The sequence below is a fragment of the Schistocerca piceifrons genome, chromosome 8 (genome assembly GCF_021461385.2).
Source record: "Schistocerca piceifrons isolate TAMUIC-IGC-003096 chromosome 8, iqSchPice1.1, whole genome shotgun sequence".
In the NCBI taxonomy this organism is placed as follows: domain Eukaryota; kingdom Metazoa; phylum Arthropoda; class Insecta; order Orthoptera; family Acrididae; genus Schistocerca; species Schistocerca piceifrons.
Window position 1 is genome coordinate 56,768,907 of NC_060145.1, and position 15,109 is coordinate 56,784,015.

The window sequence follows — 15,109 nt, forward strand, 5'->3', positions numbered from 1 at the left end:
GGTCTGCACGTCCAGCACGAACGCTGGTCCAACTGAGGCGCGAGGTGGAAATGGCATGGCAAGCCGTTCCACAGGACTACATCCAGCATCTCTACGATCGTCTCCATGGGAGAATAGCAGCCTGCATTGCTGCGAAAGGTGGATATACACTGTACTAGTGCCGACATAGTGCATGCTCTGTTGCCTGTGTCTATGTGCCTGTGGTTGTCAGTGTGATCATGTGATGTATCTGACCCCAGGAATGTGTCAATAAAGTTTCCCCTTCCTGGGACAATGAATTCACGGTGTTCTTATTTCAATTTCCAGGAGTATATATATATATATATATATATATATATATATATATATATATATATATATATATATGTTACACATTTATAAATACAGCATAGAAAGCTGTAACTTATTTTATATTGATTGAGTGATGCCTGAGATGAACCCTTAAAGGCCTAGAAATCGATTGCAGATACAGTAAACAGGCACAGCTGAGTGGAACCTCAGTATCATAATCTCCTGTATGCTTCACGTGAAAATAGTTCTCAGTTGAAGTCCTCAGCTTATTGATATCAATAACGTGGTATATTTGAAGAAACTGAGAACAAGGAAAGCATCTGGAAATACTATTAACATCGAAATTATAAAATACGTAAGTCTGAAACTGGGATAGAGTTTTATACAATATGTATAATCTGGTGTCTAATAACTTTCTTAATGATCGCAGAGTGGTTAACATAATTAATATAAAAAGAACATGGGTCCAAAAATAAGTAATGTGATAGTGGCATAACACTGTATATTGCATTGTATACTTCGAGAAAGTTTCTGATGACGTTGGTTGAAATACACTTTTTGAAACTGTGAAGGTAGCGGGGATAAAATACAGGGGAACGAGAACTTTATACAGTTGCACATAACCAGACTGAAGTTATGAGAGACGAAGGATATGAAAAGAAAGCAGTGGCTGAAAAGAGAATCAACCGGGATTGCAACCTACCCCTGATGTTACTCAATCAGTACAGGCTGTAAATAAAACCAAGGAGAAATTTGGCAAGGGGACGAAAGTTGAGTGAGAAGAAATAGAATTGAAATTTAGGGTTTGCCGATGCCACTGTAATTCTGGCAGACACGGTAAAAAACTTGAAAAATCATCTGAATGAAATTGATAGTGTCTTGAAAATAGTTTACAACATGAATATGAACGAATTTAAAACAAGGATAGTGGAATGTGTCGAATTAAATCAGACACTGATATGGGGTTTATACGATGTAATGAAACACTAATAGTAGCAGTTGTGTTTTCTGTTGACGACTAAGTGGTGATGGCCGAAGTAGAGACGCTATTAAAATGCAAATTGGCTATAGCAACAAATTTATTTCTGAAGACGAGGAAATTGTTAACATCGAATTAAGTGAAGTGTTATCTGAAGGTGTTAATCTGAAGATCAGCCTTATATGGATGGTAAACATGGATGACAAGAAGCTCAGACAAAAAAGAGAACCTTCTGAAATAGGGTGCCATAGAACAATGCTGACGTGAAATGGTACTGAATCGAATTAGAGGAAAATGAAATATATGGCGCAGGGATCGATACATACGATACATTCTGATGTACCATGGAATAGTTAATTTGATAGTGGAAGAAAGTGCTGGAAGCAAAAATTGTTGATAACTAGGCATGCATGTAGCAACAGGTTGAAATGGATGTCCGCTGCAATAGCTATGCTTAGGTCAAAAAGGCTTGTGGAGAACAGAGGAGCGTGGAAAGCTACATCAAACCAGTCTTTGGACTGAAGACCACATGAGTATCAGTGCTGAATATCATCCACAAATGAAATGCTTCCATAAAATTTTTGATGAATAGCACAAAATGGTACAGGACGAAAATGTTTATCGGAAAGTGAAGGCCGTGTTCTAATAGACATATGTTGTTAAACAATTAATGAAAAAATCCGGCGACACCTACAACGTGCTGACATGAGGAAAGTTTTCAACCGATTTCTCATACACAAACAGCAGTTGACCGGCGTTGCCTTGTGAAACGTTGTTGTGATGCCTCGTGTAAGGAGGAGATATGCGTACCATCACGTTTCCGACTTTGATAAAGGTTGGATTGTAGCCTATCACGATTGCGGTTTATCGTATCGCGACATTGCTGCTCGCGTTGGTCGAGATACAATGACTGTTAGCAGAATATGGAATCGGTGGGTTCAGGAGGGTAATACGGAACGCCGTGCTGGATCGCAACGGCCTCGTATCACTAGCAGTCGAGATGACAGGCATCTTATCTGCATGGTTGTAACGGATCGTGCAGCCACGTCTCGATCCCTGAGTCGACAGATAGGGACGTTTGCAAGACAACAACCATCTGCACGAACAGTTCGACGACGTTTGCAGCAGCATGAACTGTCAGCTCTGAGACCATGGCTGGGGTTACCGTTGACGCTGCATCACAGACAGGAGCGCCTGCGATGGTGTACTCAACGACGAACCTGGGTGCACGAATCGCAAAACGTCAATTTTTTTCGGGTGAATCCGGGTTCTATTTACAGCATCATGATGGTCGCATCCGTGTTTGGCCACATCGCGGTGAACGCACATTGTAATCGTGTATTCGTCATCGCCATACTGGCGTATCACCCGGCGTGATGGTATGGGGTGCCATTGGTTACACGTCTCGGTCACCTCTCGTTCGCATTGACGGCACTTTGAACACTGGACGTGACATTTCAGATGTGTTACGTCCCGTGGCTCTACCCTTCATACGATCCCTGCGAAACCCCACATTTCAGCAGGATAATGCACGACCGCATGTTGCAGGTCCTGTACGGGCCTTTCTGGATACAGAAAATGTTCGACTGCTGCCCTGGCCAGCACATTCTCCAGATCTCTCACCAATTGAAAACGTCTGGTCAATGGTGGCCGAGCAACTGGCTCGTCACAATACGCCAGTCACTGCTCTTGATGAACTATGGTATCGTGTTGAAGCTGCATGGGCAGCTGTACCTTTACACGCCATCCAAGATCTGTTTGACTCAATGCCCAGGCGTATCAAGGCCGTTATTACGGCCAGAGGTGGTTGTTCTGGGTACTGATTCATCAGGATCTATGCACCCAAATTGCGTGAAAATGTAGTCACATGTCAGTTCTTGTATAATACACTCCTGGAAATGGAAAAAAGAACACATTGACACCGGTGTGTCAGACCCACCGTACTTGCTCCGGACACTGCGAGAGGGCTGTACAAGCAATGATCACACGCACGGCACAGCGGACACACCAGGAACCGCGGTGTTGGCCGTCGAATGGCGCTAGCTGCGCAGCATTTGTGCACCGCCACCGTCAGTCTCAGCCACTTTGCCGTGGCATACGGAGCTCCATCGCAGTCTTTAACACTGGTAGCATGCCGCGACAGCGTGGACGTGAACCGTATGTGCAGTTGACGGACTTTGAGCGAGGGCGTATAGTGGGCATGCGGGAGGCCGGGTGGACGTACCGCCGAATTGCTCAACACGTGGGGCATGAGGTCTCCACAGTACATCGATGTTGTCGCCAGTGGTCGGCGGAAGGTGCACGTGCCCGTGGACCTGGGACCGGACCGCAGCGACGCACGGATGCACGCCAAGACCGTAGGATCCTACGCAGTGCCGTAGGGGACCGCACCGCCACTTCCCAGCAAATTAGGGACACTGTTGCTCCTGGGGTATCGGCGAGGACCATTCGCAACCGTCTCCATGAAGCTGGGCTACGGTCCCGCACACCGTTAGGCCGTCTTCCGCTCACGCCCCAACATCGTGCAGCCCGCCTCCAGTGGTGTCGCGACAGGCGTGAATGGAGGGACGAATGGAGACGTGTCGTCTTCAGCGATGAGAGTCGCTTCTGCCTTGGTGCCAATGATGGTCGTATGCGTGTTTGGCGCCGTGCAGGTGAGCGCCACAATCAGGACTGCATACGACCGAGGCACACAGGGCCAACACCCGGCATCATGGTGTGGGGAGCGATCTCCTACACTGGCCGTACACCACTGGTGATCGTCGAGGGGACACTGAATAGTGCACGGTACATCCAAACCGTCATCGAACCCATCGTTCTACCATTCCTAGACCGGCAAGGGAACTTGCTGTTCCAACAGGACAGTGCACGTCCGCATGTATCCCGTGCCACCCAACGTGCTCTAGAAGGTGTAAGTCAACTACCCTGGCCAGCAAGATCTCCAGATCTGTCCCCCATTGAGCATGTTTGGGACTGGATGAAGCGTCGTCTCACGCGGTCTGCACGTCCAGCACGAACGCTGGTCCAACTGAGGCGCGAGGTGGAAATGGCATGGCAAGCCGTTCCACAGGACTACATCCAGCATCTCTACGATCGTCTCCATGGGAGAATAGCAGCCTGCATTGCTGCGAAAGGTGGATATACACTGTACTAGTGCCGACATTGTGCATGCTCTGTTGCCTGTGTCTATGTGCCTGTGGTTCTGTCAGTGTGATCATTTGATGTATCTGACCCCAGGAATGTGTCAATAAAGTTTCCCCTTCCTGGGACAATGAATTCACGATGTTCTTATTTCAATTTCCAGGAGTGTATATTTGTCCAATGAATACCCGTTTATCATCTGCATTTCTTCTTGGTGTAGCAATTTTTATGGACAGTAGTGTACATAGCCCCTGTGTTTTTCCCCGACAACAGGCTGATGCGAGGCTACCGCAAGATTCACCGCTTCATCGACGTGTGCGCGCCGTTCGCGACGCACCACTGGGACTTCGACAACTCGCAGACGAAGGCGCTGTGGGCGCGCCTGTCGAGCGAGGACCGCAAGCTGCTGCCCTTCGACATGCGCGGCTTCGACTGGGACGAGTACTTTTACCACTACGTGCGCGGCGCGCGCCGCCTGCTGCTCAAGGACGAGATGGACACGGTGCCCGCCGCCAGGAGGCGCTGGAGGAGGTCAGCTCGCGTTACAGTTCGAGTGTTTCACTGTTCCCATCCTCAGGAACGGTCCTCGATCTGATGTGCAAAATTACACTAAAACTTGTAGAAAAGGCATTTATTAAAGTATGACCGGTTTCGGCCTTTAGTAGTAGGCCATCTTCAGAAAATGCACCATCCAGCTGACGATAATCACCCCTTGGAACACACCAGTAGCAAACATTCTCGTTTTTGTGCCTGGGCTCAGCACAACTGTTCCAAACGTCATCATCGCCAGCCTGATGATGCATTACCTGAAGATGGCCGAAACCAGTCATATTTTAATAAATGGCTTTGCGATGGAGAATGTTTTTTACTAATACTACTTTACTGACCGACCACTCTTCCCAGTAACGTTACAGGGTGACAATTATTGAACTATATGAAAAAAACATAAGTTAGTTACAAACATCGGCGGGCTGAAACTTTATTCAACATGTAAACGTCACTACAGGTACTAGAATGAGATTTTCACTCTGCAGCGGAGTGTGCGCTGATACGAAACTTCCTGGCAGATTAAAGCTGTGTGCCGCACCGAGACTCGAACTCGGGACCTTTACCTTTCGCGGGCAAGTGCTCTACCAACTCGTACTTGGGTAGCTCAGTTGGTAGAGTGCTTACCCGCGAAAGGGAAAGGTCCCGAGTTCGAGTCTAGGTCCGGCACACAGTTTTAATCCGACAGGAAGTTTCGTCACTACAGATATTCGTATTTAGGCTATAACTTGTTAGATATGCCTGCCATGATTGGCGACGATGTGGCGTAGACGAATATCGAAATTCTGCATGACCCGCTGAGTGTCGGAACATCGATCCTGTCGATGACCTTCTGAATGGCTGTTTTCAGCTCATCAAATGTTTTGGGATTATTGCTGTACACCTTGCCTTTAATATAGTCCCACAAAAAGGAATCGTATGTGTTCAGATTCGGAGAATATGGCGGCCAATGGAGCCCCATGCCAGTGGCCTCTGGCTACCCCAGAGCCGGAATGCGGGCCCCAGAATCCTCCTCCAGGATATCAAACACTATCCTGCTTCGTTGGGGTTGATTCCCGTCTTGCATGAACCACATATCGTCAAAATCAGGGTCACTTTGGGTAATGGGGACGAAATCATCCTCCGAAACTGTGAGCGTGTGGGTACCACTCTGTCATTCTGCGCAACGGATTAATCTGAGATGTACCCTTTACCCTGTGGCTCCAGCAAGATGCAATTTCCACCCCCACACTACTACAGAAGTTAGACAGATGCTCCTAAAGTTTTAAAGAGAACTGCCTGAAAAACTTTCAGCAATAAATATCTTCTGGAGTCGTCCACTGTAAGGAAATGACACAAAAATTCACAAAATGCCTTACGTAAATAGTGGGATACTTGGGTACTGGAGTAGTGCTAGTTAGTGTAAGAAAAACATGAAACTAACATTTTTTTTTTTTTTTGCAAAAATTCAGAGAAATCACAATGGCACTTTTAGTTATGAATTGAACAAGTTATATCCTGGCTCTTTTCGGAATGTGAAGTAACCTCTCAAGGATAGGATTCGCTAATGAAATTTCTATACAAAGTTTAAGATTGTTATTGACTTGGCAGAATGGATGAGAGCCACGCCTACTCAACTTGAATAATTATCCGTTAGAATGTTGCTAGGTATGGTCGAGGCTGTTGCGTGTGAAATGCAGTGAAGTGTACTGTTGTGGAGGAAATATGGGGCTCGCAAGACCTGTAGCGTACAATACCGTAAGCTGCGATGACTGCTGTCTGCGCCGCTCGCTGCTGACAAATAAGATAACTCTCGTTCTGTCTGGATTGACCTTTGCCAATCAAACTCTCCCTACGCCTTGATGAAGTCAAGGACTCCTATTCGCCCCTAGTCTAACTATTGGCATGGTACACCGATCAGATAACCAGTCCACCATGATGCCACTTAAAAATTCGCTCGCAGGCGTTTAACTATAACTCTGTCCATTCACACCGCACAATAAGTGTGGCGGCCAACACAGTGGACAACACTTAATCGCAAGGAATCAATACAGACTCGCACTCCGATTCGCTCTCGACAGAGGTGCTCTCCCAGTGCAGTACTGAGGATACACATGTTTCTCGCTCTTTGAGTACACATACGAGCGCACACGCTCTCGTTACGTGTTCTCGCTCCGTCCGCAGCTCGTGGTCGTGCGGTAGCGTTCACGCTTCCCGCGCCCAGGTTCCCGGGTTCGATTCCCAGCGGGGTCAGGGATTTTCTCTGCCTCGTGATGACTGGGTGTTGTGTGATGTCCTTAGGTTAGTTAGGTTTAAGTAGTTCTAAGTTATAGGGGACTGATGACCATAGCTGTTAAGTCCCATAGTGCACAGAGCCATTTGAACCATTTTTTGTTCTCGCTCTCGGAATGGCCCCTCTCCACACCAGACGTGAAGGGGTATATCTTCCGGTCTCTTCCTTTACTCCTTCAGCTCAAGGCGTCAGGAATATCTTCTGCCAATCAGCACTGCTCTTCTAAAATGGGAGAATGACGTTTCATTTATGGCGACCAATCTGGAAATCTGTAGCATCGGCGTTTGGCGTTTGCTGTCTCTCTGTGAAAACCTCTGAAACTGCGTGCTATGTTTGTAAAGAATGCGTAGGCTGGGCGCTCCCACACAATGTAGCGGAATTTGTTTTTAAGCCGAACACGGGGTCATTCTCCCCTTTCACTCGGGCAAACGCTGTCCGCTCCACGGGTGGCCGAGGTTGACTCGTCCTCTGAAGGGATCGACCTCCCCGCATGTGGTCTGCCTCTCTCGAACTAAAAGCTCCTGTGACTGTCGTGTCTGGAATGTATGCGTGTATGCCAGCCTCGAGTATTTCAACCACGGTGCGCTTACTTGTTATTTGCGTATCGTTTACATGAATTCATACAATACTGACTGTATCTTATCGAGTTTGGGTTCCAATGTGGCGTCTTGATGTGCGGAATATGATTGTGAGGGCAGAATATGTAAGGAATGAAGGTCAGGAGACCACATCTTACAAAACCTTCACATACCGTTCGGTAGTCACTGTGCCATTAAGGAATATCGCACCGATTATTCCGTGACTGGACATTGTACACCAAGCAGTCACCCGCTGATGGTGAAGAGAATTCTCGATCGCGAAATGCGGATTCTCAGTCCCCCAAATATGCCAATTTTGCTTATTGACGAACCCATTCAAATGAACGTGGGCTTCACCGCTAAACCAAACCATGCATGTGCATGCTAATTCCCTTCATGCCCTGTGGCCAAACGTGCAGTTTTAACGTCCTAACCCTAATCGTACACAAGTTATGATGACTTTATTTCATATAGTTCAATAATTGTCACTCTATATCTAAAACTATGACAGAAAACCTATATCGCTGATGCCAGACTGTTATAGCATTAATTATAAAGTTGTGCCTCAAAGCCCTGTCCTGTGGCCCGTCTTTTACATCCTCTACACTGCAGACATTCCCAAACCACCATTCCCCACATACTTCCTACAACATGCTGACGACACCGCCCACGTCACCATTCACTACACCCTCCAACTCTCCAATGCCTCCCTCCACCGCCAGTTTAATTTCCTGGTTGGAAGCTGGAACATGTGTCAACTTCAAGTAAATCCACAGAATAGCCAAGCTACTATCTTTGGCCGCATCACGTTTTGTTTCCGTCGTGGATATCTCCGTCTCTCCATCAAGAACCAACCCGTCCCTCTGAACAACGCCAGAAAGTGTTTAGAACTAACCCTCAACAGAAAACTAACATGGAATGCAACACCTCCTTACCATGTAGCACAAAGCTCGAAACTGACTAAAATTAATAACAGGTCTACATCTTTCTATCAATATACTCACCTATAAATTCCTCTTCCACCCCATCTTCCTATATCTCCCCGTTGCTTGGATCTCCGCCCTCCTAAGTTCTATAGGTACCTTGAAATCCTGGGAAGACACGCGCTTCGCCTCGCCTTCTGCATCCACCTACATTCCTCACCTTGCATCCTGTATCAACTCCTTCGCTTGCCAAACCTTCCTCTCTTCCTAGAGCACCTTCTAATCCAATACATAAACCTCGAAACTCAGTTGCAGCACCAGTGTCCCATCCACTAATCACCAATGCATGTACTCTGCTTCGCCACTACATCCATAATCCACCTTCCATCCGCCTACGTGTCGTATCTATCATATCACGCCGGAATATCAACGACTCCCACTCTCCAGCGACGAAATCCGCCCCGAGGTATACCCCTCTTCCCATCCATAGTCGCAGTCCTCCACCTTACGCCTTCCTTCCATTTTCTACCTCCCCCTTGCTCACTTTTAGTTGCTCCCTGCGGTTCTGGAAGTCCCCATAGTCATATACTCATCATTCCACCTTCGTCATGATCATCATCATTTTCGTGTATTATTTTCATGTATAGCATTATTCACATTATCACCAGTAACTACTGTATATTTTAACTGTAATATAAAATCATCAACGAAGTTTTGAAAATCATCGATATTTTCCACGACTGTAACATTAAAAAAAATCTATTTATTGTTAGCCATTTCATGTAGGAATCGTAAATATTGCCGATCACGTGTTTTCAAAAAAACACCATTTGTTGTCTTCCTTCCTACGTGTTTCAATTATCTTATAAATATACGTAGGCTGTGGCTGAAGAGGCTGAGAGGCTTTTTATTATATACAGTAGTGAAAAAACCTATGCTATACGGTAAGCGGAGAAATTAATGAAACGTTTTGTTGCAACATAAGCATGGTTTGTATTTACAGTGAGCCATTTAAAACAATGATATGTGTTAATAGAGGTTTCACTTGTCAGCTGGAATTGGTTTGTGTTTTCTTTCTCTTTTATCTTTGAAGCTTCTTGTGTAGCTTTTTGTACGATGAGTCACTTGCTGAACTTCTTGGTGAAGTGACCAACACTAGTCCTCCATCATGTTGGTGTTCCAGCGGCCTTGGTAGCATTTTTCCATCACTAATTTTGGATGAATCAATAAACAGCCTCCAGTCTTCCTTTTTGTTTTTAATACCAAACTCATTCATCAGACAGGGAATGTCCGAGCAGTATACTAAATCACCTTCTTGTTGAAAAAACTTGGAAAATTGCTGCTCCCCGTCTTTCTATATATGTATATGCTCGTTTCAACTGCCCATAAGTTCTTTTCTTTTAATCTAGTGCCAAGCAATTCAGCTTTTTCTTTTGTTAAGCCCAGATCCCTAACCAAATCGTTAAGCTCGATCTGAGTATACAGTTTTGACTCTAGACTTTCTCCATTACAATCGAATTCTTCATCATCTGGTTCTTCTAAATCAGATTTCACATCAGAAAATACTTCTGTTGGAATCGAATTTAAACCATCTGGTGGTACAGGAACCGGCAAATCTACACCACGCCCTACTGGTCAGATGGCGGAGGGAAGGTTAGGGTAGCTTATTACCGTATTGTTTTTCGAATTATGACCAGTAAAATCAACAGTGCAAAAGGAGAAATCATCGGAATGGTTTCTTGGCTCGCTCCATATCATAGGAACAGCAAATCTAAAGGCTTTTTTTCTCCTTTTTGGACCATTTTCTCAGCTCTTACCTTATGTGGCGCTCAAGATTTATCTTAATCACGAAGTTTAGATCCAAAGTATGGTAGATAAACCTTTTTCACAAAGTCTGTAATGTTTCTTTGGTGTTTTTTAATCACAAATTCACCACAAATATAGCAAAAAATGTCAGCAGAGTTTTTACAACCACGATTAGACATTGTACTGAGAATATGCACAGGAAATGGGAAAGTGAGGTTAGGTTGACAGTAAACAAAACACCATCTGTTAACACAAAAATAGAATCGACCTTTTTTGCCAGCAAATGTTTTACAGCAGTGCTTCCAACGTCATCTACATTCATTACACCTCCTTTTTAAATCATTTTAACTATATAAAAGCTGTTAAATTCTTTAAAAATCGCTTAATTTAATAAATTTAACTGTTAAATGTGAAGAAATGGTGGGTGATACAGTTTTTAAGCATCATATTTGGATTTCAGCAAGAAAGTTTTTCCATCGTTGGCCTGTGTTCTTCGTAACTGTGACACTTTAGCCATCAACTGCTGACTCATAGTCAGGAGATATGTTGCACCACACATAACGATTAAATTTACTACATCTGTGCTATCAACTCTATTCGCAACGTGTTTCGCAGCCAGTATCTGCGTATTCCGCTGAATATACGTACATAAATATATCATCGTACGACACATAGTTCAATAGATATGAGGTCACAGACACTGAAATGCGTGAAAAAATGCCGCATCATGCATGAAATTTTAGTACATTTATTCTTTAACATTAAGACACCCCTACAGTCAAGTCAACTTATGGAAACTCCTGAACCTGGTAAAACATTCGCCAGCTTTCAATGCGAAGCGCAAACGGCTATAGGCGAGAACATAGCTGACTATAGAGCTATGATGAGGTGTTGCCGTAGAGACGCTTACAAATTAGCATTGGAGACACTTGAGGCAGTTGCTCCCCGCATACAGAAACTGTTTCCTATTTTCAAAGGTTTTTTCGCGAAAACACGGAAATGAAAGTTATTCGATATTACGTTACAAAGAAAATTCACTTTTGTTCTGTTTTCGTTTCTAATAGAGAAGTGGCAAAATGCATACACGGGTCAGGCCGAGTTTGTCAGCTAGTATTGTGAATAAAACGAAGACAAGTCGACAGGGCACCCGAAAGCATGTCCTTAACAGCTCGCTCTGTTTATAAGCAACGTGGTAGTACCGTAACCATTTACTATCTCTACATCTACATATACATTTACATGATTACTCTGAAATTCGCAGTTAAGTGCCTGGCACAGGGTTCATCGAACCAGCTTTAAGCTACTTCTCTACCGTTCCACTCTCGAATAGCGCGCGGGAAAAACAACACTTAAATCCTAGCACGGGAATTTTGGTTTCTCTTATTTTATTTTGATGATCATTTTCGCCCATATAGGTGGGCGCCAACAAAATGTTTTCACACTCTGAGGAGAAAGTTGGTGATTAAATTTCATGAGAAGATTCTGCCGCAGGGAAAAAAGCCTTTGTTTTAATGAATGCCACCCCAGTTCGTGTATCATATTCGTGGCACTCTCTCCCTTATTTCGCGATAATACAGAACGATCTGCCCTTGAAACGACATTACGATGTCATTTAGTACAATATGCAACGATACTACTCCAAATTCAAAACGTTTAAAGTTCTCACCTAACGCATAGATTGTGATACACTGCCATAAGTAATTGTCATGTTCAAAATTTGCTAACATTAATTTTTAAAGTACAAAATACGACTTACTTCTGTATAGTAGACATTTTTACAAACTGAACGCATCTGAACATGGGGTTTTATCATTTGTACGACAGAGTGCTATGGGTCTGTAGCTGTACAAACTTGAACTATTTTCTTGGGAGCTATTTTTATTCTTCCATCTGCTGGTTCCATGAAATGTGGTTCTATCAAGTTTAATGTCGCCAAAATAGCCTTTCCAACTGTTTCTGTAACGTAATTCTTAATTTACATTTGGATCTATGACTGAATAATTAATGTTGTTATTTCTCAGAGAAAATTTTGTTTTTGTTCTTAGGTTGCTGTGGTTACACAGAGCAGTAAACACACTGATATTCCTGTTACTGGCTAGCATCGCGTGGAGAGCAGGTAATAGCATCATTTCCGTCATCCGCTGACAAAGGGCAGCTCGAGCTACATAGACTTCTGCACTAAAAGTTTTCGGGAACATTACATGGAATGAAGCACTGAAGACTCAATTTTTCTATGTACTGAAAGTGTGATAATATTCTGTGGCAAACACTAAGAAACAGTAGCCGAAAATAGTGTTGATGAAGGTGGAGGAAGAGAGGAAAACGCGATCCTACTGCTGAAGGAATTTGTGCTGTTGATTCTGTCCCACGATGTCAATCACCAAGAAAAACTGTACTCAGCTGAGAGGACTTCAGTTACAGTGTGTCGCCAACTAGCACGCATGGGCAAGGTTCACACATTACCACACTGAAACACACTAGTGCAGAATGATTACTCATTCTGAGCTGACAAAACTCAATAGATAACGCAAGTGAGCCTAGATAAATGACATATTAAATACGTTTACTTCATTCATTAATTTGGTGCAGATTCACTTCTGGTAATATCACTCATGATTCTTGTCATGACTCTGTCAATTTATTCTCATGCATTTACCACTGAATAGCAGCTATGCGTTTTGTATCGTGATTCACTTCATTTTTCAAAACATACTTCTACTGTGACGAGAAAAAATAGTCACGTGGCTGTATTAACTTTTCTTAGTTGATAGTAAATATCACCCACTCTGAAAAGTCAATTTCAATGCAGAAAAATAACTTACACCCTACATACACAGACGCTGGATTCTATAGATTACAACAACTACAAGAGTGCATTATTAAGAACATAGCTCACAACAAGTTACTGAAACTCTAATTATTCAACTTACTGCCTGAAATTTTTTCTAGGTAGTCACTAAAGCCCTGGAGAAAATTGGTCTTTAAAGGAAACAAATTATTATCGACAGTTAAATTAAAAACAGCTGTAACATATAACCAATATATCATTACATTAAAACTATGAGTTAAATGTAAGATTTGTGCAACGTGTGACTGTCAGTTTGTACAATAAGTCAAGGTTGTCTATAGAATGTACAAGAAATTTTTACAAAATGCCTTTTTCTAAAGAAACGTTTTTTGTGCAAAGTTTTGTTTCTTGATGGTATATGGGAAAATATACAATCATCAAACTCCTCTTGGATTGCCAGTTGGTTCAACCCACTGAGTATGTGCAACATTTCAAGAAGCACGTTTTTCTAGCCAGTGGTTGGCAGCATCCTGTGCACTTACACAGTACCTGGAGAAGATGTTTTTTTCTATTGACTATCTCTGAAGTACTGTGTTATATCGCTATAATGAACACAAATATCTTGTATTGATGACCACTCTCTTCAGTCCTCCATGTTTCATTATATCTTGAAAGATAACTTGTATTCTATTGTGTGTAATTTAAATAGGTGTATATATCTTGAAACCCAAAAGAAGTAGTACATTGCCCAAAATTAGTGACATAAATCAATGTAAGGATTATATACAACCTATACTGTAAATTAAATTGTACAGTTAAATACACAATTCTTATTTTAATTGTAAAATAAAGTTAATTAAATTATGCCACAAACTGAATTTATCCTGTTCTGCATATCATCTTGTTGATCTACTTGGTCTGAGAACTACAATACCCTTGTGATCTTTGTTACTGGCTGTGAAGTGAATTTCTTATTTAGTTTAACTGTATTTATCACTTTATAATATACTTATCAGTCCAGAATACTGTTTGGTTTCCTGAATTCTGCCTCTTTGCACATATTAAATAACAATATGTGAGTCCTATTTTTTGATTAGCAATGGAAATAAAAGATAATGGGTATTCACAGCATACGGCATCTTTCAATTATTTCTTTTCAGTTTTCTATGTCAAGCTTTATTGGTTTCAAATGAATTATTTTATATGTTAAATGTTCAGCACAATTTTTCCGTTTTCGCAGTTTGTGGTTTGTATAACAAAATAAATACAAATATTGCACCAAGTAGACAAAAATATTGCATGTTAAAGGTAATTCATATCGCCATTCTTCTTTGCAAACAGTCAACATGAATCCACTTATGGAGACCTGTAGTTCACTAAATATATGTTTTATATTGAAGTGCACATCACAGCTGAAGTGCTGGAGAAAATGTAATCACTATTCACAAAGTACTGCAGTTTATTAATGTTAATCCATATTTGCCCTACAGTGATATAAAAATAATGGACTACATCTGTATGGAAACAGTTACTATTATACATTATACTGACGTTATTACAAAACAATAATTTTGTACTACTAACTAATAATATTACTGCCTGAATTTTTAAAAGTATTTGGCTTGATCAAATGCAATAAAAAGTAGTTAAGAAAAATTATCAGTAGCATACAGTTTCTGTTACTGAAAGGACTTTCAGTTGAAGAGACTGCACGTACCACACATGAGCATAGTGGAGTGTGTGTTGATCTGGCATTTTCTGGCAGATTAAAACTGTGTGCTTGAC

The 15,109-nt window shown here is 42.7% G+C and overlaps 1 protein-coding gene across 2 annotated transcripts in view; it reads left to right on the top strand.

Annotated features, from left to right (window-relative positions):
* LOC124711336 (fatty acyl-CoA reductase wat-like) overlaps positions 1-14,429 on the top strand; it is a 273,938-nt gene extending 259,509 nt beyond the window's left edge. For both annotated transcript variants that reach the window (XM_047241370.1, XM_047241371.1), the window contains exons 9-10: positions 4,685-4,942; positions 12,582-14,429. In XM_047241370.1, coding sequence (XP_047097326.1) covers positions 4,685-4,942; positions 12,582-12,681 — 358 coding nt within the window. In that variant the 3' untranslated portion in view covers positions 12,682-14,429. The remainder of the gene's footprint in view (positions 1-4,684; positions 4,943-12,581) is intronic.
* The last annotated feature ends 680 nt before the right edge of the window (positions 14,430-15,109 follow it).